Raw genomic sequence first — 25,668 nt, forward strand, 5'->3', positions numbered from 1 at the left:
TAAGGCTTTCTTGTCCTTAAACAGCACTTCAAAGAATGGCTTCTCAGCAAGTCATACTCAGAGTTGGTTCTAACTGCTAGTAGTGTCTTGTATGGTTGACAGAGTGGGACTAGGAAGGAAGCTGCTTACCTGATCTAAGTATTCTTTCTGTTGTTGTTTTCCTTGAAACTGAAATCAATGTAACCGAAAGATCACAGAGCAGATTAGTTTAAAGGGAATGTTTAAAACCCTGTTCAGATGACACATGGTGCGTTAAGTTCACTTTTTACTGAGATAGCTAATGAAGTGATGAAAAGATTGCAGACAATTTTAAAGAGGGACAAGATATTCATTCCCCTCTAGAACTGCCAACCAGTATTCAGGGTGCAATACTGCATACTGATGTATAATTCTCAAACTGAATTTCCCTGAAAAGGCAGGTTAGCTGTATTTTGTACTATGGTGTTACCAAGTCAGGTCCTCTTGCTTCCTCCCCTGTGTGCAGACACATGCTTTTAAAAAACAGATTGTTTGGGCAATGAATAAGCTGCAGTAGACATTTGTTTTGATAGACATATAGGGGTACACAGGGGAGTAGAGTACTGCTGATGCTGTTTCCTCACACGGGCAGGAGATGTGCAGAAAGACTTTCACATGATTCTCTCCCAGGACTTACTAACAAGTGAATTTAACGTAGATTATGTGGGAATGTGAATTCACAGTGTTAGAGAGTTTGTGTGAAGGCTCTCTTTGAACACTCCTGGTAAATCCCAAGATTACGTACGTGTTTGTAGTTTATCCCTTAGAGTTAGTCTTAGTGCTTTTCTACAGAAGAAAACAAATGTGCAGTACCTCTGATAATGAGTTTACAGGCAATATTTTTACTGATTTCCAGAATGGGTGCTTAGTACAGGCTTTGGGGCACCATCAGAAGGATGCTGTAACTCACTTCTGCCTCTGTTCCACATGGTGGGAGACATAGAAAGAGCGAAAGAAGACTGTAGGGTGATGGCAGTCAGGTTGAAAGAACTTAATCCAGGATCATGTGGCTATTGGCCTTTTTTTATCTCCAAAACAATAGAAAGCAGCACTTCCTCTGAGAATATTGCAGTCAATCAGAAGATGCAATGTAGAGATTGTTTACATACATGAAAATCGAGGAGCTGTTTTCCTGGGAGAGGAGAATTCCTGTAACCATTGTTGGTTGCAGCCCATTGAGATTATCACTTGCCCCATAGCATCCAAAAGGAAAAAATAATTGAAATAAGTTTGTTACAAGTTAAAAGCAAACTAGTGATAGCATTCCATATAGTGTAATGAGCAGAGTCCAGCCAACAGGGGCCAAAGATAAGGAAGGGGTCTGCGAGACCATGTGAAGTGAGTAAGGAACCACTGTAGCTAGAGACCTTCCATGAGCAGACCTTGAGGTTTGGAATGGAAACCTGCAGATTCTGCAGACCAGGTCTTGTGTTTAGAGTCTCACCTCCTACGTATAAGGATCTCCCTCTACCCATGTACTGGAAGCCAGGTATTTCAATGTCTCGTTTGGTGTCTGTGCCTACTCTTACAGTGTTTAGAGTTCATGTTTATAATCCAGAATTAAAATGCTTTTTATGCTTCCTGCTTCAGGGTTTCTTCCATTTGCTAAACCCAAGCTTTCAGAGAAAGTATTGAAAATATTGCCTATTTTTGGCTGAAAATACTGGCTTTATCTAGGACGTGTCAGGACATGCTTCCCTGAGTGGAAACTATTGAGGGTAATGATCTTCCATTATTCTAGATGAGATTTATGAGACTAAATCCTTGCACACTGAAGAATTCAATAGTAAGCAATTTAAGAAAATCAGTGAGAATAATTTATACACTTGCAAAAACTGTTATTATAGTTTTTGCCAAAGCAATACCCTAAACCTTGAGAGGTTTCTTCAGAGACACTGACTTTTTTTTCCTCCAGGATGCACTTGCGCATCACAAATAGAAATCACTGTAGATTTTCTTACAGACCAGCATTGTCTGACTGCAGTGGAATGAACCTGTCAGTAGTGATAAAAGAAAATTAAATATGTTTGTCGGTAGTATTAGGATAAAATGCTGTCATAAAACAGTTGGAAATGGCAATGTTGTGAATTACTGTATCAGAGGTGTAGGACCATTGGTTCTCATCTGGATTCCCTTTTTCTTAGTAATACTCTGTGGAGAGGAATTGGTGCTCTCTCCTTGGAGGGGCATGGGTATTCCACAGAAACTACTTGGCAGGCAAGCTGGGGGAAAGGCAAAGCTGACATGTTTAGTTAAATACTAACCAAACGGTGACCTGAGTACTCAGATGGCAGATATCTCTGTTAGACACAGCAGATATAAATGGAGTAGACTCACGTATTTCTGGTCAAGAGTTGTTGTTATCAAAAGGCTTTACTCATGAACTTGCTTTGTGCACTGGCGTATATTCACTGCTTCCTTGTGTGTCTTGTTGCATGAACCAGGTTACTTAGAAATGACATATCTGTGGGAATTAAAAAGAAAAGACACCAACCTACTTAATTACCATTACTATTCAGAGAGGCCTGCTGACATTAACTTCTGTAATCTGCACCACTGCTTACTGGGTCTCCGAGGGGTTGCTGCGTTTCTGCCTGACACTTTTGCCATAATTGTCACAGATTTTTGCTACAACCATGACGTTAATATTAAAAACATGCTACTTAATGCCCAAATGTATTGCATACCTGCTTCACTGCAGTGGGAGTGCTGCAGATGCGAAAGCCCAGCAGCCACATTTTTCATTAAATCAGGGATAGAAAAATCCAATTAAAGTAGCTGCTGTTTCAGCCTTCTCGCTAGGCAGAAGTTGCTGATCAATCTTACGGGGTTTGGTAGTGCACTAAGTGCCAAACCTAGACAATTTTTCAAAATAAGGTCTTATTATTTTCAAATCAAATAATAATACTTGAAGGTGTACCCAGAACAAAGATGTTCCCTAAGGTCCCTTAGAGTTACTTCCTTTCCTCCCCTGTCCTTATGGTTCCAGTCTGTATTGGCATGGGAAATGTCTGCTATTAATTCAGTTTGAACACTTTGAATCTAATGTATTTTGAACTAACACTTTAATACTCCTCAATATTAAGTCTCTTTGCATTCCACTTTTCAATAATATTTTCTGCTTCATGTGGTCTGTAAGTTACTTGTTCAGATTGCTGAATGAAATGATACAGAATCGTAGAATCACAGAATAGTTAGGGTTGGAAAGGACCTTAAGATCATCTAGTTCCAACCCCCCTGCCATGGACAGGCACACCTCCCACTAAACCATGCCACCCAAGATGGTGCAATTGTCACTGTTACATATACACCATATATGGTGCTATTGTCAGTAGTACCAATGTTTTTCTGGGTGAATAAGACAAGCCTGAATTCTGGACCAACTCTGTGGATCTCTGAGATGCTCAGTTCTGTGAGAAGAGTCTGTCCTTTCATGTCTAAAAACCTTGTGGTTTATTTCTTTTCCTGTTGTAGGTCAGTTGGTTTTGTCATTTGTTTAGAAAGCAGAAGGATCTTTATATTTTTTTTAGTTATTTAAAACACATCCTTATGCCCGAGTAAGTATCTGCCAAGTGACTGGAATCAAACAGAATTTTAAGCAAACTGGACAGTTCACTTCTAATTCTGCATATTGCAAAGGCTTCACAATTTTTAGAACATTCTTAGAACTTTCAGTATTTTAGCTTGTATTTTTGGTGCATTCAGTGTTCACTGAATTTAGGTTTTAGCATGTGTTATGTTATTGTGCAAAGATGTGTTGTTTCTACACAGCGCTGTCTTTGAGGTCTGTGACATGTACAGTGCTACACTCACAGGCCACATACTGCAAGTATAGCTCCTGAATACTGATTTGTGTTTCCTTAGCATAATCATTTGTATAAAAGCACTCTGTGCCTTCAGGTGGAAGTAGTGTCCCTTGCAGGTAGGGTGGTTTAATGATGGCTGTGTAGGTCCTGAGAAGGAAGGTCTCATCTTTTGGTTATGAGGAAGTGAAAAGTTGCATGTTCAAGAATTTCAGGAGGTTCAAAGTTTCAGTCAGTCAGTCTGCTGTGATCTTTATTCCTCATCTGGTATGCTTGTATTTTTTTCATTAAGAGAATTAAATCTGTGACCTTTACTGCTCATGAGTGGGGTATTTGTCTGTTTTTCCTGACCAAGCTATTCCCTTTTCTATAATTTAGCATAGCAGGTTAGGTTCCCTCTCTTCTACCTTAGGTTTAGATTGAGACAGAACTAAATTACAGCATTCAGGAAAGGAAAAAAAAAAAAAATTAAACAGACTTCATGAAAGTTGCTGGCTTCAGTATGAGGTCTCGTTGGCTTTATCTTTCTCCTAATGTCATTCTGTGCAACATTTCAAACCAGAGGTGTACTAAAAAGCTTTGCCTAGAATGTGTTTTAAAATAATACATAGCTGTTTTATGATAAATGAAATCACTAAAGCACTGGGATGTACTGTGGAGTTTTTAGTCATGCTTCATTTGAGAGATTAGCAATAAAGCCATTTAAGGCATCACAATTCTCTGAGTCGCAGCATAACCTCTACTGGCTATGCTGTGACAAACAATGGCAGTGTTCTGAATTTTCTAATGAGTAAGTACAGACATATCAAAAAGTCAGGAAATACGAAGTTAGACTAAACTACATATGACTGTGGTATTTGTTCAGTTAGGCAATGCATCAAGAAAATAGGCTTAAGTTATTGTGGCAATCTTCAGATGAGATTTCTCAGTTTAGATGTGTCTGCTTTGATTGGGAATAATGATTAAATTATTAGACTATCAAGAACATGAGTTAAAACTTCAAACTGTAACTTTTCCAATCTAGAGACACCTTTTGAAAGCAAAATGAAAAAGGATATTGGTTAGGAATGCAATTACTCGGATTTCTCTTTCCCAGTGTTCAGTCACAAATAGCAAAAAAAGCCAGTATCAAAAGGAAGCTATGTTCTCAAAAATGGAGCAGGGTACTCTAATAGAAACATCTCTTTTTTTTTCATTCTTCACACCAGCCTCTTCAGGACGCTGCCTAGCATTCAGTGTATTGATATATAAATTAGGCTGCTGCAGCACACTCGATTCCTTTTCTGTCTATGAAGAGTTAGTGGTATGTGAGAAAAGAGAATGGAGGATGTCGTTCTTCATGGAATAAAGTTGGGTCAGTAAAGAGGATGTCCAGGATTCAAGCTGATGGGAGAAAGAGGAGTGAAGTTTGCTTAGTGGTAACAGTTGAGACCTACATTAGTCACCTTTATGCCTCTTCAGGAGGCAGAAAACTGATGTGAATTTCAGTCAAGATAGTTCAGGAAAGGATTTTTTAAGGTTCGAGCTCACGTAGCGAAAGCTTTGAGTACCCCTTTCTTAAAGATACCCTTTCAAATATGTTTCTTTTTTTACACCATGATACTTTATTCAGTGATTGTAGGAACCCCTGTTTAGGGTCATAGCTAAAGAATTGTGCAGTGGTGTTTTGTAAAAGAAATATCAGGCAGTAGTTCATTTATTTTAAGTGCATATGCTCCCATGATAGGCTAAAATAAACTGAAAGACACTTTAAGGGAGACACATGCATTTGCTCTGTACAGATGTATGATACCTGATTATAGATGAGGCCACTCCTCAGAATGTAGAATCAGTTGTTGATTCTTAGTTGCTGAACCATTAAAAATATTTCCAGCCCTTGCCCATGCTCCGTTCACTGTGCTGAATACCACTAGACTGTTAATTCTTTTATGTCTTTTGTTCTTGACTTTAATGTTCCTTAATCTAAACCGAACTGCTATTCCCATCTGTTAGACCAGGCACTTAAATGATCCGAGTCCTCCTTCTTATGGCTGTACTGTGTCTCATTATTTTTCCTTTTGATACATGATGATTTTTAAACTCTTGTTTCTATTAACACTCTTACGAGATCATTTTCTACATTAGGGCTCAAATCTGTTTAAAGCTTTTTTACCCCCCAGGCGCTGTTTTTCAGCATAACAATGTATTCTTTGAAGACATGAGTGGTATGTATTCTGTTTCTCAAGATACTCTTGGCATTAGCTTTCTGCATGCAACTGTGTTGCGTTGGAGCTGCATTATCACTTCTCTGATAGCAGTTGGTTCCCTGGAAACTTTATTTGGGTTAGTTCTTTCCACTGTATCTTGTAAAGCATCTGATTTATCTATTGCATACTGATTTAAAATATCATGAAGTTATGTCATTTAGTATCAGAGTTCACAAAATAAGACTTTTATTGCTGAGTTATGGAAGAGATTTCATAAATTCAAGGGGAAGTGCGCAGTTTCATTGTCTTCTTGAGACAGTGCCTGTAAGTAAAAAGGAAAACAGCCAATCAGTAGTTGGTAGTTAAATTTGAATGTTCATTATTATCTTGATGAAGAAACAATGGAAGGAATAGTAGAAGGAGAAAATTACTGCAGGAATGCTTGAATTATGCTTCCAGATTGATCCTATTCCTCACCTAAATAGATTAAGAAAGTCACTGACTTTGGTTTCAGTAGAATTCAGTCCATAAGAACACTTAATTTATTCTTGGGTTTTTTCTTCTGCATATTTCTGGATTTTGCTGATCTAAACCCCACTTTGTACATTAGTATGATGAGAGCAATAGAATTCATATCACCAGAGTAACTTCACTGCAGAATTGACATTTGCAGATCTCAGGCGAGATTGTCAAAACACTCATTAGCTTCAATCAAACCAACATTCTTCATTTTATAAACCGCCTCTAGCTCCTTTGAAGTCCGTAGCAGAATTAGTTTCAAATTGCTATATATAATTTGAAACTTTTATATCTATACATATATAGAGATGCAAAAACAAAAGGGGGGGAATGAGGGAGAAGAGGAATTTGCCTCCTGTTATTTTTTTCTCATCCATTGTATGTATCGCATCTTGTGTCTACAACATTGCCTCAAGAAATGCTTATTTTAATCACACTGATAATGACTGTTGTGGTACCATCCCACACAATTCTCCAGAAATTGAAATACCAGTTATGTTCTTACCAAAAATAAAATTGGAGATCTTGTAATACAAGATGACTACAATTGTGATATTTATCCTCCCTAGAAGGCAGTCCACTTTTCAATGGGCTGTCTCGTATGATGTCTTGAGTGATTTGTAGTGCAGCATATTGTAGAACACATTGCAGTAATCTAATTTGAAGTGACAAATGCACTGCTGATGGTAAAAATCATGATGTCTAGTAAGGAGCTATCTCCAGGCTGACATGTGTGAGGGAAACACATTCCTAAATGTTGATGCAGTGCAGTTGTCAAACAGTAGTTAGAAATCCAATAGGGCCCACGGGCATCAGCTCTTCACAACAAATGCAGAGCACCCAGCAGCAGATGGAGATGGATGTAATTTTTGTTTATATACTGAAATGGTTTTCCCCTTCTTTGTCTTAAGTATTGCCTTACATTTATGCTTCCGCTGACTATCTCTTCCTTCTATGTGGTCTGAATGCTAAATACACACTGTTTAAAGAAGACACAGAGGAGAGGTATCAGCAGTGTCAAGATGGTCATGAGTATAGATTACTTACCCGTGCTTGTCTTCCTACAAGTTCATGCCAAGCACATGTACCAAGGAAGAGACTTGGGACAGAACTATTGTCAACCAGCAACATTTTGTGCAAAAAGGAATTAGCCATTGCTATGTTGTGATACAGAGACTGCCATCTAGAAAAAGTGCCATCAGCTTGAGGGTTAAAATTCCTAGCCTGTCCATTTTGCCTGTGGCTGATGGACAGAGCACACCATGAATATTGGTGCACACTTGCAGTCTTTCCTTTTGGACTTGTAAATAATGACAGCCATCAAAGGAATAGGAATTATTTGATGTGCTCAGGCTTTCTCAAAACAGCCTTCTCTGGGGCTTCAACTGGGAACCAGTGTGTGGTTGAGTATGATGAAATCTATACCAGATGAAATTTATCAAGGCTATCAGCCAGATTTCAGGTCATGAGAGTGCATCCATCAAAGAAGCCACTGATTTCTTTCAGAGAATGATCTTTTGTGACAAATAAAACTGGCTTCTGATTCCTTTAAAATACAAATAAAATAGTGTCTGATGCGCTGTCATTCCCCCCCCCAAAAAAAAAAAAAAAAACCCAAACCAAACCAAACAGTGAGTAACTAACTGTAAATTAAAGTGGAAAGAAAAAAGCCATGTTCAGACCTGCGGATTTCATGCATTATGTTTTCTGAAGTTTATTTTCCAAAGTTATTTCCAGTTAAACATCATAACCAAAGATTACTTGATTTGCTTGTCAGAAGCCAGTTTTCTTGCTTGAGTGAGCATTAAGCAAATGAATGAGGAAAATTCAGTACCAGGAGATAATAAGCATTTGGAAGATAGTGACGTAGCGTTAAACGCTCCCATCACCGTGAGTTGAGTATGAAGTGGAAAAATCACTTAAGTTAATGTTTGATTCAATCATTTGAATAGCTGGTCATCAAGGAAATTTTAAAGTTTGTTTTACTTTTTGATAGTGGATCATTAATAATAATTATTATTTAATTAATTCCTAAGTCAACCATTTAACTTCTTATTAGTGAAGAACAACTAGTAGGTAGGCAGGACTGTACGTAAGTCATTGCAATTGAAAGGTATTTTCAGCAAATCATGGCACTTCTATTTTCTTTTGAGGAAACAGGTGATCATTTTGCTTTTTTGGGATTTTAAAGTGATTCTTATAGCGAGATTAATTAATCTGACTTCTGTCTGTGGAAGATGAAGTGCTTCCATAGAGTAATATACAGACTAAATTACAGGGAGCCTATTTGCTTTATAATTGTATCAAATGTCTTAGCAGTTTGGATCTAATTAGAGTTGTCTTAGTGAAAACTATTATGAATTCCGTTAAGAATCTATGGCTACTGGTTTTCTACATTCTATTCAAAGAAAATTAGGCTCCCTCGTTACTGCTAGAAACAAAATAATGGAAGAAACCTTTTTCATATCTATTTTCATGTACAACTGGAATACCTATATAACATTAAAAAAGAGCTAAGAAGAAATACATCTGAACAAAGAAGTGCTCATCTGGGAGAGCCTTATTTTCCTGACGTGTAGCAGTTAGCTTGTGTTGGTACTCCATCCTCCAGTGGGAAAGCCAGTGTCAGCCTAATGTTGCATTACTTTCCTGGTTCATCTTGCTGCAAAAGATTAAATTATGTTCTCCACCTAAAACTAGTATTCAACAATATTGTTTATAAGGAAAGTATAGTGGATCCATTCCAAATTTATAGCACTCGTCTAAGTGGCAGAATTCCTTTTCTAAGACTTCCAAAGTAAGTAATTCTCTTGCAATGGGGATCAGAAGTGTTTGGGAGTTTAAGTGATCTTTTAAAAAAATCAGTCTGTCTTAGAATAACTTAATAATGGAATAATGCAAATGCTTGAAATTTCAGTGTATCTGAAATTAATTGAAGTCTGTGCATAGGATTAACTTTGGGCAGAAGCTGAATCCAGTTAATCCAATTGGCAACGATGCTTTACCTAATTATGATTGTATAATCTATTCTGAAGTCAGGTCAGCGAGTCAGGTAACTCTTGTCATATCAATGTTGTTACTATATCAAAAGAAACTATTGCTATCCAGCCTAGCTCCTTAAACTACATCACAATTGAGAAGTCTCCTTGCTTGTATGAGCTCGTGATGTGAGATTGACCGTAAGCACAAATTGTACAGTAGCATGAAGATTTTCACTGTGTACTTTTTTGTTTGACTCCCGTGTCTTTTACCAAAATTCCATGGCTCTTCTCTGTATTATTACTGCATTTTTGTAATTCAAAACATACTTAGCATCCCTTTAAACAGTAGCTTTTACCTTCCTGTTAACTTGTCTGCAGTAAAGAAATATTATGAGAAACCATATTAGCCTTAAATTAACTAATCTCAGCATGTATTCATTTTAATATAGTTTTTAATGAAAAAGGTAATAAGCATATACAGTATTTTACAGATTATGCTACTCAATGGCATTATAATTAAATAATGTCTGCTTCTTATAGGTGTGTTTGGCTGTACAGAAGTCAAATACACAGCTCTGATGGACAATGAATTGTCTCTAAACACTTGTTAGAAGTAGCCATATGTTATGCTTTCTTAGAATAGTTGCCAGTGTATTAGGAGAATCATAGAATCACAGAAAGGGTTGGGTTGGAAAGGACTTCAAATCACCTAGTTCTAACCCCCTGCTGTGGGCCGGGTCACCTCACAGTAGACCATGTCGCCCAAGGCTCTGTCCAGCCTGGCCTTGAGCACTGCCAGGCTGTGGTGACTGTAATTGCCAGGATTATATATCACATTACAGTTAACTAGGATAGATTTTTCACTTTTGTGTACCTTAAATAAGATTTCTGTGTACTGTTGACAGAAATTAGGAGGTAGCTCTTCCTGCAGATTTTGATGCATTAACTATGACTTTTCTCAGCTGCATGGGAATTACTCCATAAAAGGTGATGATACAGCTTTTGAGATAGTATGAATTATCTGTGTTAACCTTCTCTTTAAGGGAAGTTGGCTTCAAGCAGGTTACTGATTAAATCTTTCTGAAGAATGGTCTCAAGTAACAAGCAGTTTCTGAGAAGTTTGCATTATTGTCAAGCTTGAAGTTTGTAATCAGCACACAACACAAGGTTCAGATTCTTCCCTGGCAACTCTCTCCTTGAAGTCTTCCCATACATCTTAAGGCTGTTCCCAGTGGTATAACTGTATGAGATGCAGGAGTCTGCTCTTGGTGTTAAGGGGAGGTGAGTTTTCAGCTGTGTCCATGTTACACTGTTCGTATGTTTTTCTGGCTGAGGGAAGACCATGTCATTCCAGATTCCTCGGTCCATGCATCATGGTAGAGCTTTTTAGCTAAATCAGAAAAGTGTATTAAGAGTGTGAAATCCCCCACCCAGACAAGGAGCTTCCTTTCTTCCTTTGCGTCAGCCACAACTTTTCCTCCACACTCCAGGCACAGACCTTTCATCTTCCAGATTTTGGATGAGGCAGTTTGCTGAATGTCAAGGAACTGGCAGTCTCTGTGCATCCCTTGCTTATTATCCTATGCGTGTCTGACAAAACTGATTTCAGGCTTTCCTGTGGAAGTGCCCTGTGCACTGGTAAGCCAGTAAATTCTTTCTTGCTACAATCAAGTGCTCATCAGTCAGGTTGGACAGAGCCTTGGGAGAGATGGTTGTGTGAGGCATCCCTGCCCATGGCAGGGGGTTGGAACTGGATGATCTTAAGGTCCTTTCCAACCCAGACGGTTCTGTGATTCTGTGATCAGTCATTTGAGCCAGTCTGGAAACAAGACAGAGGTGTAGTGGGAGCTACGTTTCCTTCCAGTAGCTGGTCAGGTATACCCTAACTGATCTCCCATCATCTTCTAGACAGCAAGAAGAGATCGAGACACTCTTCTAGAAACCCTTATTGGCCTTACGCACATGCATCTGTATTTATAAAAAGATATGTTGCAAGGTGTAACCATCTTTTCTCTATTAGTAGTGCTTGCACTTCAACAGGAAGATCCTGAAGTTGTTCAGGGGATGTGTTTGACTGACATAAAGGTGTTTCTGTCTTCTTTCATATGGCATGCAACGCTAAAGCCTGCAACTCCCTCACTGGGAGGAGAAGTGTCAGGGCTGCACTGAATAAACTCCAGTATCCAAAAGGAGCACCCTTCACCGACATAATGCTGACCACAGCTTCTATTGCTAATAACATTCCTATGGCTTCTTAATGGCTAGTCTGGGAATTTTTTCTCATTCCAGATGAGACTAACTGGCATAACGCATGCTGTACTAACACATTAGAGTTCTTACATGTCCAGTGTTTTCTTCCAAAAGTGAGACATTGCTGTCAGTGAATGTGTAATCAGTCCTTTCTTGAAAAGGAATCTGCAGTAAACTTCCATCTGAGGCTTTTAACAAAACTGTGTTATGTTCTCTGTGTAATGTGACAGATGACAATTGTGATTTTTTCCTTGGTACCTGGAGGGAAGTTAAAGCCATACAGCAATAGGAATGCCACTTCCTTCTTTCCCCTCCCTTTTTCATAAAGATTACTTCCTTTCTTGATGCAAGAACAGTATAGTTTGATACAGAGCTTTGGACTAAAGAGATGAATATTAACATAATAACCATCTTGCATCACCTGCTGAATTTCATCTCATTTGGCTAGTGATGTGTACTCCCTGTGGAGGAGTTGTCTGCTCTGCTTACCTTATCTCTGAACATTTGATTAGAGAGATTTGCACCGTATCGGTTACAAACACATGCGTCCACATGACTCCTTTTAATCCAAAATAGCCTGACACTATGCAGTGAAAATTAAGACTGGAAAATAGGGCAGAGTGCGGAGTCTTGGAGATAATTGTGGCATTGAAAGATAACTTTACTCTGGATGACACCCAGAACTCATCAGTGTACGTAAGTACTTCTCTGTGAACTTGTTGAAGAAGTGCTGAAGCACTTCTGAGTATGCCTCAGTTTATGAAAGTAGTTTCATGTAGTTAAGGTACTGAACCACACTATATCACAAGTTTTGGGATGCCCCAGAGGTATGTATGAACAGGCATGAGATTTAGACAGATGAACTGAAAACATACTGTTATGTACTACATTTTATGGGAATTATTGATGTAAGGCACATCTGTCAGGTGAATTAGTATTCTTTGAGACTGCCTGATGATTCCCTTGGAGAATCTGGTTTTTCAAAGTTAGCAGCATGGCATGTTTTCATCTCCCCATCCATGGAAGGGTGACTGTGGTCAGTGATGTGGCTGTACAGAAACAGCTGAACCATCTGGGGCAAAGGCCTGGCTGACTCATCTAGAAAACAGGGCTTTTTAGCAAGTCAGTTCAAGGCACGAGGATAGGCTCTTAGATGTTTCCTAAAATTATGCATTTCCTATTCAAAGAAATGTTTCTTTGACTTGGTCCTCAGTAGCAGAAATATATAAAACAGCAGAAAGAGAAGTTAAAAGAGAAACAACATAAAATGTGAAAGATCAATACATGATAAAGACCAGTGACAAAGCCTGCTGCACTTCTCAGGTGCTCTGTGGTCATCTGTTTAAGGGTAATTATAGAAAAAAAAGAAACATTTGTGTGTTTCATTTATAAAGGAGGATTAACCTATTTCAGTCCTGGGCTGTTTTGAGGTGGACAATGTGAGTAATAAGTATCAGCTGAAACAGTGCTTGCTTACACTGGTGGCTAGTCAACTTGAATTTAAAGTTCTTCACACCCAAGTGATAGAACAGTACTGATACAGGAAAAAAGTTATCTCTAACATTAACTGAATCTTCATTGTTTTAATTCTGAAACTCTTTCTCAGGTATTTATATTTTCCTTTCATTTTGGTTCTGGGGAATGTCTGTCTAAGAAAAAGTAGTGGTTGGTCTGTAACAGGAAAATTTCCGTGCCTTTTCTTTATTTCCTTTCTAAACTACCTTGCAACTCCCACAAATCCTCCAACGAAAGGAGTGTTGCTTTATTATTATGGTATCTTGTCTTAAATCTCCTCTGGTAGCTACTGACAAATGGTAGTAACACTTCCAGCGATTTGCTGTTTGGTAGTTCAAAGCAATATAGTGAATACAGGGTCTGTTGTGGACAGGGTACTGCAGTTTTTTGCATGTGCATGAGGCTACGGGAAGTGTTGAGATACAGCCGGTGCTGCTGTGCCTCTTATCAGCAAAATAAGATTGTCCTTCTGCTTTCCTTTTGAGTTTTCACAACTAAACAGAAGCCCTATTTCCATTGTCTCCTACTGCTATTGTATCTTATGTTGATATCCATACCATAACCACAGTTAATGAGGTAATCTGGTGCTGCTACTGTAAAATATTCAAGTCTCAATAAGCATTAGTTTTGGTTTACCCTAGGAACATACCTGGAGTTGAAAGTGTGGAGACCTTGATAAACTGCAGTGTTTTCAGTATTAATCACTAAGTGGTGCAATCACAGAATGGTGCATCCCTGTTGTTACAGTAGCTCGTCTTTAGTGCCTCAACCTTGTGTCCTAATCAATTTCTGATTAAAGCTAGTCCTTATTAGTACCATACGTCACTATTAGCCTCAGCTCCTCAAGAAAATCTCCTCGCCCTGTATATTGGCTGTCAAAACTGCAAAGGCAATCAGGGTTTCTTCCTGTCGTCAGTTCATGGTTGCTGGAACTGTACTCTCTCATGATGACTTTCCACATGCAATGCCCTTTCTCCCTACTAACTTGTAGGACATTTTTGTCTTCTATCAAAGGCCTGGATTTATTTGATTCAGTTCCACTGTCTGTTTCTCACCAATCCTTGTATTTTTCCTCTCTTTTTCAGAGGATAAAGTATGGACAACTGTGTACCATGATCTGCCAATGCAGACTTCCGTGGGAGTACAGTTATCTGTACTGCAGCTCAACTACAGTGCAACGATGGACCAGATTTCTGCCATTACCAGTAGTGCTGAATACTGTGAGCAGTTCATCTCCTATTCTTGCAAGATGTCCCGGTTGCTGAATACACCAGGTAGGCTGAGAATGGAGGATCAGTTAAAAATGGTATTAAAGAACTTTAATTGAACAGTTCATCAGGTATTGCAGTTAGGCCAGTCCATTAAGTGAACATATTTCTTTGTTCTCCTTCACTGAATTTCACAAAGAGGTTAATAGTTGAAAATACTTTCTTAGGAAATTTTGCCTGTTTGCTTACTACTAAAATGAGTTTTGTTGTGCCACAAATCTGTGTGATCTTGTCTCAGATCTGTTGCTTCGCAAAGCAGGAAGCTTTTGGTAAGCAGGGTAGCTTTGAAAGTTTAATCAATAGAGGCATTGAAAAATTGCTTTGAACTTCGTCCTGGTTTTCTGGTTGTCAGTTTTCATATGCTACGGTCAGCAAGAGCACTGGTTGAATGAGCTTTGGAATTTTCCCACTAATATCTCTGAAACAGTTTTTTAAACACAGAATATTTTGGGTAATCAGGTGCTTTACACATTGTAGGGATTGACATGGTCAGTGATGCAGTTGTGTGAGAAATCTAATACATGATTACCTACAAGTAGATTTATTATATGTCTCTCTTTGCACTGTGTAGCTTTACTGGAAGAAAACAGTTCTAGTACTGCTTGCTATATGTGCCTCCTCAACAAGTCTTACCTCTAACTGTTGAAGACAAAAGTATTAGTTGTTCCAGAATCAGTAAAAGAGCACATAAATAAGAAATTTGGATTTAGAAACCCTTTTAATATGCACCTGTATTTATGCTCTAATTGAGTATGGTAACATTTGACATTGGACTTAACGAAGACAGGGTTATAAGTGGGAAATATAGAATACATTTTTTGTGATTGTGAAATGAGTTCATTGTGATAAAAGAAATCATATGCACTTCTGATGAAACTGATGGCTGGATGCTTACAGAGTTATGCTTTAAGCTGTTCCCCCTGATGAATTTATTTTGCTGTATTTTCTTACGGTGCTATAGATAAGGATTCATTTGAAATGCATGTGCATCTTATCCTTATTTCCATAAGCATTCTGTTAGTTAATAGATACTGTAATGCTTGTTACTCCTCTCCCTCCTCCCTGCTGTTTCTGAACTATTCCTAATGCATGGTTTGTCTCTGTTGCTATTATTTTGCTTAATTTAGCATAGCACAGAGACTCTGCAAAGTGGAAAATTATTTCTTCTTTCTTGGGCCTTAATGTATAGATAGGATCCTGAATCATGTTCATAACTAGAAGTGTTGTGATTAGATTCTGCTGATGGATACAAGCTCCCTGCTTGCATATCTTTCAGCAAGTAGTCTATGGATGTGTCTTCGGGCAGGTATTCAGAGGGCGAATTTCACTGGGGATTGTGCTGGAGATAATGTGCATAGAAAGCTCATCAGTTAGACGCGGTGTTAGATTCTCCTTCTTTAAATGTGTCAGACTATCATCAGAAAGCCAAAATTAGTTAGGATAGCTTGGTGGGAAGAAAGCAAGCAAGCACAAACCCACACATCTCTACTGGAATCTCACAAAACCCAATAAAACTAGAGGTACACTGGAAGCTCCTGGGGAAGCCGTTTTCAAGCAAGGAGCCTGCAGCTGTCTCACAGTCTTTGTGTCAATTAACTACATACTGAGGAGATCTCTGTTCAGTTCCTGACTGATACAGTTTCCTCTAGGACTTTATTTAGTTTGTATTTTTAATGTTTCTTTCCAGTTCACTCAACATGAGTCTGATGATTTTTATTGTCTGTATTGTCTAATTAGGTGTGTTTTTTAGAACAGGAATTCCTGTGCAAATATGCAGTTATTAGCACGACAGAGGCTTCATCTTGGCAATCCAAGTAACTATTATTGTTAATAAATGAATGAAATCCTAAGCCCATGAATTATAATTGCAACTTAATAATAGCATACATGTAAATGGAAATTTTGTGGGGGGTTGGTGGTGACGTGGATAACCAAACAAAACTCAACACCAGACTTTTTGTTCTGTTTTCTCTTTTACCTTTACATTTCTCATATCCTCTTCTTGTTTCATTGGAAACTTTCATTTTTGAGAAGCTAATGATATGTTTAGTACTGAGGATATACAGAAAACTAGCTGTTTTCCAAGTTCGTGATACCCATACATTTTCATTTGGTATGGGAAGTACAGGACAAATTTTCCTCATTTGCAGACAGGAACTTGAGGTAGAAGAAGGTTCTTTTGTGTCCACTTATTAACAAGAGGGAAAGAAGCAATTAAGGATATAGAATCAGTTTGCTTTTATGGGAAGAAGCTTCCCTTCTTTGCTGTAAGAAGCTAAGTGATATAGAGGACAGTAATACAGTATACTCCTGGAATGCAGGATGTTAGTGAATAAAATTGTATCTTCATCCAGGGTTGTCATTAGATTTCCTAATAACACTTGCTTGTGACTTCCTCAATATGAAATTCTCCATGGGCCACTGATCTCAGCCTCTGCAATGGGGAGGGAACAGCATGCTGGTTCTGCCATTCTTCCCTTCACCCTGGGAACTGAGGCCCTGATGGGAGGTAGGCTGCTGTGTTCACAATATCTGTGAGTCTGTCATTTGCCAGAGCTGTAGGAGCTGTAACAAATAATCAGAATATGGGAGCTAAAGGCATAGATACAGAGAGCAGAATAAGATCTCTTGGTGTTGTATTCCAATTTTTATTCCTATTCACCGTGCCTGCAGGCAGCATATGAAAAGCATAAAGCAGAGTTACTGCAGTGCATGAGGTAGTGTTTCATGCCTGTTTGTCTTTGGAGGAAATGAGACAGCAGCATCATGAATTCAGGAGTTTTAACAGGTAAAATAGAAAACTTCATTTGCTGTTTGGTTGTTTTAGTTACAGTAAAGCAATTGTAATACCAGTAGTAAATAAGATATATGGGTAGACTGAGATAAAAACAAAAATAGCAATATGGTGTATTTCCTAAGGATCCATCCAAATCAGAACTCACTATATTAATTTTCACATCACTAGGCATTAACTGATCTAGAGTGCCAGTTATAGGTATAATTCCTGCTTAAGAAGAGTTTTCTAAAAGAGCCTGAGAGAGGAGTGGGATTTCTGTAGTCTGACAGTGATAAATGGAAGCTGCTCCAAAACTTGCTCAGGCTTCAGCATTCCATTCTCAATATTCTTTCAGAAAATATGCCTTAAGCTTTCATGTATCTTGTCCAGCCTCAAAGAAACTTACTGATTGATCCCTTCTTCTTTGTCAGTGTTCTAGAAAAACTGATTTCAACTTCTAGTGATTTTTTTCAAGCAGAAGGGTAGCAGGAACAATGTCCTTGCTCTGCTCTGATGTGCATGTTTATGTCCTAGAAGTGGAAATCAACAGCTTGCGGAGATTCCTTTTTTCCTTAGTCATTGTCATGTTGCCATAGAATTGAAGCAGATATAAATTCATAGTTTAAACGTTTCTGATGAAATACATAGCAACCCTCCTAGCTAACTGTTAGCTAGATAAAAGGTTAGTTAAGAGGTCTTTTTTTTTCCACTTGATGATTAATACACCCTTTTCTCGTGTCTTGGTTTCATGCTGCAGCTTTGCTTGTCTCTGAACTATTCCTTTGAGATTTTTTGATTCTGTGGTCACTGAATCTCTTAGTTTCACTTCATCATTCTTTCAGCTGGTGAGCTTGTTTCTCTAATTTTCCAAGTCATCTTTGCTGTTATGTAGGAATTAGACTTAATCCAGTAGTACTAAATGTACAAGGCTGCATGTTGCTTTGTTAGTAATAATAGGAGCTGATAAGAGCTTTGTGAACATTAAAAATCCCCTAAGGAAAGTGTAACTGCAGTGTGGTGAGTCCTGGTTTCCTTGCTATGACTTTTTAAGTAAAAGTGGTGGATTTGAGTACTAAGTTTGCAGTTATAGCCGAATGTTCCAAACCAGTTGTTTCTCATACCCACTCAGTGACTTTGCTCTTCTTATTATGGGAAAAGATTCAGTGTCTTTATTTCTTAAAAAGAAACTAGAGGAAGGCAATAATTGCCTCTTCTGTTTGTACTGAACCCTATTTTATAGAACTGTTTAAAACCATTCATGGTTATTGTTTTCACAGAAACACACACATTGTTTCTTCAGGAACTCGGGTTATTCTGGGGAAAAGTCATCTTTCTTGATGAATGACCAAAGCAGATTAGTTTGCTAATTTTGCAGACAGAATGGCTCTAGATTGATATATCATTGCATGTCTTGACAAGAATTTCACTTTCACCTGCATCCTATTTGCATTCACATTACCTTCAGTATTTTTTCTTATTCAGATATGTGGTAAAAATGTCCACTATTTCTTGTTTCATTCCCATTCCCGAGATGAATGCATGTCATTAACCGCAGTATGAAGAATCAAACTAAACACTGAGAGGAGATGGCACTTTCCAGTGCATAAAGCAAAAGGATTGTAAGGCAGAACTCCATTCCCTAATGTGCTTCAACTTCTCTTGGCCTTTTCTTCATTGCCCTGCATTGCCTTTTAGGAAGACAAGTGTTCAGTTTTTACTGAAGCATTGCTTGCCATGTTTTCGTTGATGAGATGATACCGTTTCAGTTCTTGATGCTGTGACATTTACCATTTATCTAAAGGTTGTAGTTAGGCTTTCCTAAATTCTAACCGGAGCTTTCCCAGCTGACAGTCTGGTGCATTGAGCTCTATCTTCTGTATTAGGTTTTGCATTTGGAAAGCCTTTTTGCTTCTCAGGAGCCACTTTAAACAGCCCTTAGCTAACGTTTGGAGTTGGGAACTGCTGTAACTGCCTTGTAAGAACTACTTTTTGTTGCTAGTAATGCTATCAGATCCCACCCCCTATATCTCACTTTTTTCATAGTGAGTTTATCAGATAAACCTTTGGAACACAGCAGAATGCATATGAACTTGAGAAATGGATATAGTGTGATCACTATCCTATCTATTTGAGGTATGAACAGCCCAAAATACATTTTATCCCAGGAGTATGCTTGCATATGGTTTACTGTACTTTTTATGCACGATGTTATTTATCAAATCAGTGTATTAAAATGTTTTTTTCTGAGTTTTCTCTGAAACCAAGTACCTGAAATAGTTTCCCCTTTTCACCTGGTGAATAATTCTGCATTAATATTCTCTACTTTTCCCCATTTTCATTATAGCATACCCCATTTTTTCCATGAGTCACCTTCAGTGATTTCATGCTTTGCCCAGATTCATTTGTGGATGTTAAAACACTGTTGCTCAGACCAGCTAACGTAACCTGAGTGTGTATAAGGACAGAGCTTTACTAAAGGTTAAAGGGATTAGGCAGGAAGAGCCAAATATTTTAAGATCAGGTTCACGTAACGTCATTGCCATTATAATCTGGGGGAGGAGAGTGCATTATCCCCTTGAGCTTTTATGCCTGTATGTGCATGTGGCATAAGCCATATGTACCCACAGATGTCTTTGTGGAAATCTATATACATGTAAGTATTTATACAGAACGAGTTGGCCTCCAGATACTGATCACTTCTTCTTCAGAAGAAATTACTCAACAAGACCCTGTTCAATGTATCTTTTGAAATAATTGGTATGATTTGCTCAATGTGAGAAGATGAAAAAAACTAATGAATGTCTGATTCTATGTAAGATAGGGATATTGTAATGAAAAACGGCATAGAGACAGTAGTTTCTATTTCAGGGAATTTGTGTTGCCAGCAAAAATGATTCATGATCGCTTTATTAGATTCCTGGAATAGGGATTAGGAAAGAGATTTCTCTTGATTAATAGGAATAAAATACCAACTATCAACTTTTCTGGAAAATGGTGTGCCTGCCCATGTAAGGGGGGTTAGAACAAGATGATGTTAAAGTCCTTTCCAACCCTAACTATTCTATTCTTTGATTCTATGAAAACTGAATCTGCAGATTGGAAAACTAAAACTGAAAGTATGCTTGCCATATGTAATGGTGGAAATTAAACTTCAAATCTGGGTGTTTGTTGGCCAGTGCAATGATGCAGAGCTGCTAAAAAGATGAAGGTTGAAGGTTGAAATGCAGTCCAGCCTTTCAGAAGCAGCAGCTAAGGATTTGGCATCAGTTACAAACTTAGCTGCTGAACTCTGAGTTTCAGAAAGTGGCAGCTGGTTAGTACATGCTGCAGTCTCAGTTACTGGAGAAAAGAGCCATTATTTTGCTTTTTACTGGAAGCCTACCCCAATACAGCTTTGCAAAAATAGCTGGACTGTTTTGGTAGTCAGCAAACATGCGCCACAGCTAATAGCGAGGTTTAACCCAGCTTTATTAAGGTCATGGGGATAAGTTCAAGACGTATTTAATATCTGTCAAGCTATTTTTAAAATGACATGCCTAGCAAAGCACTTGTGTAGATGAATAATACATAATGAATCTTTGTACCAAGCTAAAATTGTATCCACAAAAATATTTGTATCTTGGAACATACTATACTATTACATGGAATCTTGTCTCCCATCACATTCAGAACTAGTAATCTGCCTCCTGCCAGCATTAGTCCACCTCAGAAGTTCTTTTTACCTGTTTTGCCTTTCCCCTTTATTTATTCTTCTTTGATGTTTTATTGTGTCACTGCCTCTGGTATTTGTAACATATTCTGATTTCATACACACTTTTAAAAAACCTGAATAGTATTTACAGTGGTGTTAGTCCCAAGTGACATAGGAATAACAGATCAAAGCTGCTTTTATTTCTAATCATCTGTCCCTGGTGGCATGGACTGCATTTTTCATCATACTTTTGCAAAGCAGTGTGTCAAGCAGCAGGAATGTTTGGAAGAGATACTGAACCAATTTCGTTTTCAGAAAATCTGAAGTTGCAAGGAGACTAGGAAAAATGTGAGACGTATGAGATAATTTATCTGTGGTGCTGCTCTGCACCAATATGCCAGTTCTTCACCCACAGACCTAGAAGTGTCTTAACAAAATCTCCACATGTTGGGTAGTTGGAAGTAACGAGAGTTTTGGTTTTGTTTGGATTGGGGGGTTGCTTTTGTTTGCTTAAAGATTTCTGTGCCAAGTGTGTTTGAATGTAGCGGTCCTGAGGAACTGAGAGGATTGGTGGCCACAACTTCATGATCAATGCAGATCATTTACCGTGCTAAGCAGAGATCAAGCTTCATTTCACTGAAGCAAAAACATCCTGACTCTTGCTATAATTGGTGCTGCACCTTGATTTGTGGCCTGCTGGCCAAGTCTGTTCAAGGACAAGAAATCTGTAACACCAGCAAACATGAAACAGCAAACTCCATGAACACAGCAAAACCAAAGAAAGATAATGAGTGGTAACTGAAAGTATGCTAAAGGCCAAATTAGGTCTTTCCTCTGATAAGGTTTTACCCACAGAACTTCTAAGATGGATCTTAGTTGGGTCTTGGTTCATTATTAAAAGTGGAGCAAGTGAATATATGCATATACATCAATGAGAAGTGCATAGGTAATGGATACGTGTTTGCATGCAGCATCCTAGTGTCAATGTCTACTTTGGTCTTACAGGCAGGTTTTGTGCTGTACAGAAACACCTGGACAAAAGAAAGATAATCCAGTTACCTATTATGTCAAATCGCTCAGCATCCTCTGTGTCCTGTTGGTGATTTGGATTGTATATGGATTCCAGTGAACACAAGAAAAATAATAAGCGATTCCAATGTTTATAGCATTACTGTTGTCAAGATTCATTTTTATTCAAAGTAATGCAAGTCATGCTTAGAGAAAAAGTTTGAATTGTTTTTGAATGTCATGCTAACTTCAGTAATCCTTTTATTATATACCTGTTAATCAGAAACTCACTATCTACATTTTAAGAGCAACATCCCCCACCCCACCACCCCAGTAAAATTCCATTCAATTCAGTCTATTACAGGTTTCTTTCTCCCTGTCTCCCAAACTTTGTAGTCCTTGCTTGCAGTTATAAATGAGGAGTGATAACAGAATAGTTCCTCTTTGGTGTCAAAGACTGAAAAATAGCCATGCTTTCCTGCTGACAAACTCATGAATAAATAAGCTGAGCATATTCAAAACAGTGTAAAATAATTTCTGTCCTACTTCAGGATATTCTTTGAGATTTTTCTCAGATTAATTGCAGTGCAACAATAATAGCAGCAATGTGGACCTTACTGAAGTCCTATTTCCTGTATTGAGACTGCTTATTAATGGGATTTCACCAGAGTAGAGTGGTGAGCATCTTTTTAGCTGTTCTTTTATTCTTAATGCCTCTGTACTTCACCAGTAGAAACAGTGGCATCAAGTTGTCATTTCTTTATGTTCATAAGTCTCCCCACTCTCTTAGGCATTTTAAGGTGTGCTTTGATTCATCAATTATTTTGGTTTCAATAAGAAAGAATACTTTTCAAACTCCAGATGCATGGAGCTAGGTTTGATTGGTTTGGGAACTAAGGGAGAATAACGCTGGGTATCCAGCTCAGAGCAGGAACATTTGCAGTGCTCCTGAGAGCCTTGATCTCCAAATACAGCCTGGGTATGTATGCCCTGAGTAACCTGACCACCCTGTTTGCTGCATGTCTGGATACCCTTCCAAGTTAAATGGATGGACATGGGTAGACAGGGAGTTATATCATAGATTCTCCAGTGGGAAATAAAGAAAGGCCAGAGTGGCAAAGCACTCCAGAAAGTACCCTTTCTTTGCAGTGAGGACTCCTGGGACTTGTATGCCCTGGGATCAGGACTGTGGGGAACACTGGGAGTCTTTAGCTCCGTTCAGCACTGCTGGATGGTGGTACAAACCCTGTCTAAAGCCACAGAAGACATCTTTATGTTGTGTCACAGGAGTAACTGAAAGTAAATGGCATACATGGTTGAGCACATCCTGTCTTTCATGTGCAAATGGTTTAGAATGGAAACAAAGGCATAATTCTTGTAGGAAGAATGTATTTCACGTTGCAGAAGCTTTTAGTAAATCACTCACGATCCTACAAACCGAAGGAGTAGCATGTTTGCAAGTCACAGAATATCTTGGAAGTGTATTCCTGGTATAATAATTCATCTAAGACAGTAAGCAATAGCTTGCTTAGGTCTGTATCAAAGGGTAAAATCTGTACTTAATAAGAAATAAGTTCCTGTGAAGTTGAAGGGAAGTTACAGAATGGTACCTTTTATGTTTCTCTCTGGTTCTTAAATAATCCACTTAGAGGGATTATTTATTATTCAAAGAGGAATTTAAGGAATGGTAATGATTGGGATTGCTGTCATCCTGGAAAAAGCAGGGTTCTGTTCTGCTGTGTGTTATCTAATATAAAAATAATGTGCCAAAAGTATGTCAAAACTGGTGTCACCACTGATTACACTGCACATATGTAGGGCTGCAGTAACAGCCCACACTTGGCCAGAGTCTGAGATGAAGAGGTTTACAATAAATGCTGCACAGGAACTTTGCCGTGTTCTTCCTGTATTACTGACTAAACTTGCCATTTTTGTGGCTTTACATTATTTTAATGAAAATGCAATATTATTGCTCTCTAATAAAAAGCCTAACCTACAAAAGACCGGTATCAAATTTAAATACAAATTGCAATCCCTGGATTTTCAACAGCACGAGTTCTTGTTTGTTTCTGGTGATTGAGTTTTACTGGGATATAGATTTTTACACAAATAGGCCATTTTAGCATTTAGGGGAAATGCTCTGTTGTGTGATGTTCTTTCTATGCATTAAAACTTAACATTTATTTCATGTTTTCCCCTTATACATTGCTACTATGGTTTATTCATATGGTTCACTATCAATAAGATTTTCAAACCAATCAAAATATTGCTTCTTTTTTATATACATAATTTGTTAGTAACCCTTGTTCGAATATTTCTAAGAGTTATTTATTCCCCAAAATAGGTAATAAAGGTTATCAGGAGAATTCACAATAGACACTGGAAATTTTCAACTATACTTGAGCTTTTAAATAGTAACTTTATAAAAAAAAAATGCAAATTAAATAATAGATTTTCTAATATATAGTGTCAATACTAAAGAAAACTATTTGATTTAATTAATTTTTAGCTTTTTAATTTTTCTGCCTATTTTCCCTTCATTCTCTTTTTAAGCCCATCCTTTCATGTGTTTTGATTACTTCTTTACTGTGAGGGTGGTGAGGCACTGCAGCAGTGCCCAGAGAAGTGGTAGATGCTCCATCCCTGGCTGTGTTCAAGGCCAGGTTGGACAGAGCCTTGGGTAACATGCTCCAGTGTGGGGCATCCCTGCCCATGGCAGGGGGTTGGAACTGGATGATCTTACGGTCCTTTCCAACCCAGACTATTCTGTGATTCTATGATTCTTTCTCCCTCTCTTTCTTGCTTTCTAACTGACTAGTCCTTATGAATACTTGTGGGAGACTTATTGCTTGCACTGGTCATTTTTTCAAGCTGTGAGATTTTGTTTTGAGATGCTGATTCTGTTTACATCATTCTTCATATTGTTTTCAAAGTTATCAAAAGAAGGTGGGCAAGGGTTTGAAGAGCAGTAAAAGAGGATCAGAGCTTAGCAGGTGGAGATGAAGAAACAATAGACCATGTAGAGGTGGTGGAATTCAAAACCTGCTTGGGAAGGGGGTAATATAGTGCATTTTTAGGATCAATAGAGAATCCAAATCACTCTGTAAATGGTAGCTGGAAGGCTTATGGCAGCCCACTGAAATATACTAAAGAGATCATTGTTGAGCTTAATTACTTGGCTCTCAGATTGGAGTTGGTTTAATTGAAACTAATGTGCTAATATTAGCTAGGTTTTGGGGAATTAAGGCACTATGGAAGGATTCTAGAGAACGCGGAGGTGGTACGGGATGATAAAAGTGTGAAATACTAGGAATTGTTGAGTAGCTTCATGCTACTGGAAAAATTGGAAAGTACTTCAGAGTTCGAAGTGGCCATTTTTCAAATGTAGTGTAACTTCTTTGAAATAAGAATAATGAAAAGTTCATTTGCAATATAAGTTGCTTTCAGGTTTTGATTAATTTTTGTAGGATTTGCTAATTTTTAAAAAGTGAAGCCTTTTGAAAATGCATAGCAAGCTGTAGGTCAGAAAGGGAACAAAATGGCTTTGAGTGTCTGGAGCCATCTTGGGCTGTGAGGGGAAAACTGTTGCTTTCATTCAGTGGAATTTTAGAACTAAGTGCTTTACCATTTCCTAGAAAGCACCATAGGAATTT

General features: G+C 38.2%; 1 protein-coding gene across 1 annotated transcript in view; it reads left to right on the top strand.

Annotated features, from left to right (window-relative positions):
- CNTNAP2 (contactin associated protein 2) overlaps nucleotides 1-25,668 on the top strand; it is a 1,027,100-nt gene that overhangs the window by 719,997 nt on the left and 281,435 nt on the right. The window contains exon 13 of the mRNA XM_061374850.1: nucleotides 14,358-14,546. Coding sequence (XP_061230834.1) covers nucleotides 14,358-14,546 — 189 coding nt within the window. The remainder of the gene's footprint in view (nucleotides 1-14,357; nucleotides 14,547-25,668) is intronic.

This window comes from Neopsephotus bourkii, unplaced genomic scaffold (assembly GCF_033783945.1).
Source record: "Neopsephotus bourkii isolate Nb327-2 ecotype Australia unplaced genomic scaffold, CSIRO-AGI_Nbou_v1 NB_1655, whole genome shotgun sequence".
NCBI lineage: Eukaryota > Metazoa > Chordata > Aves > Psittaciformes > Psittacidae > Neopsephotus > Neopsephotus bourkii.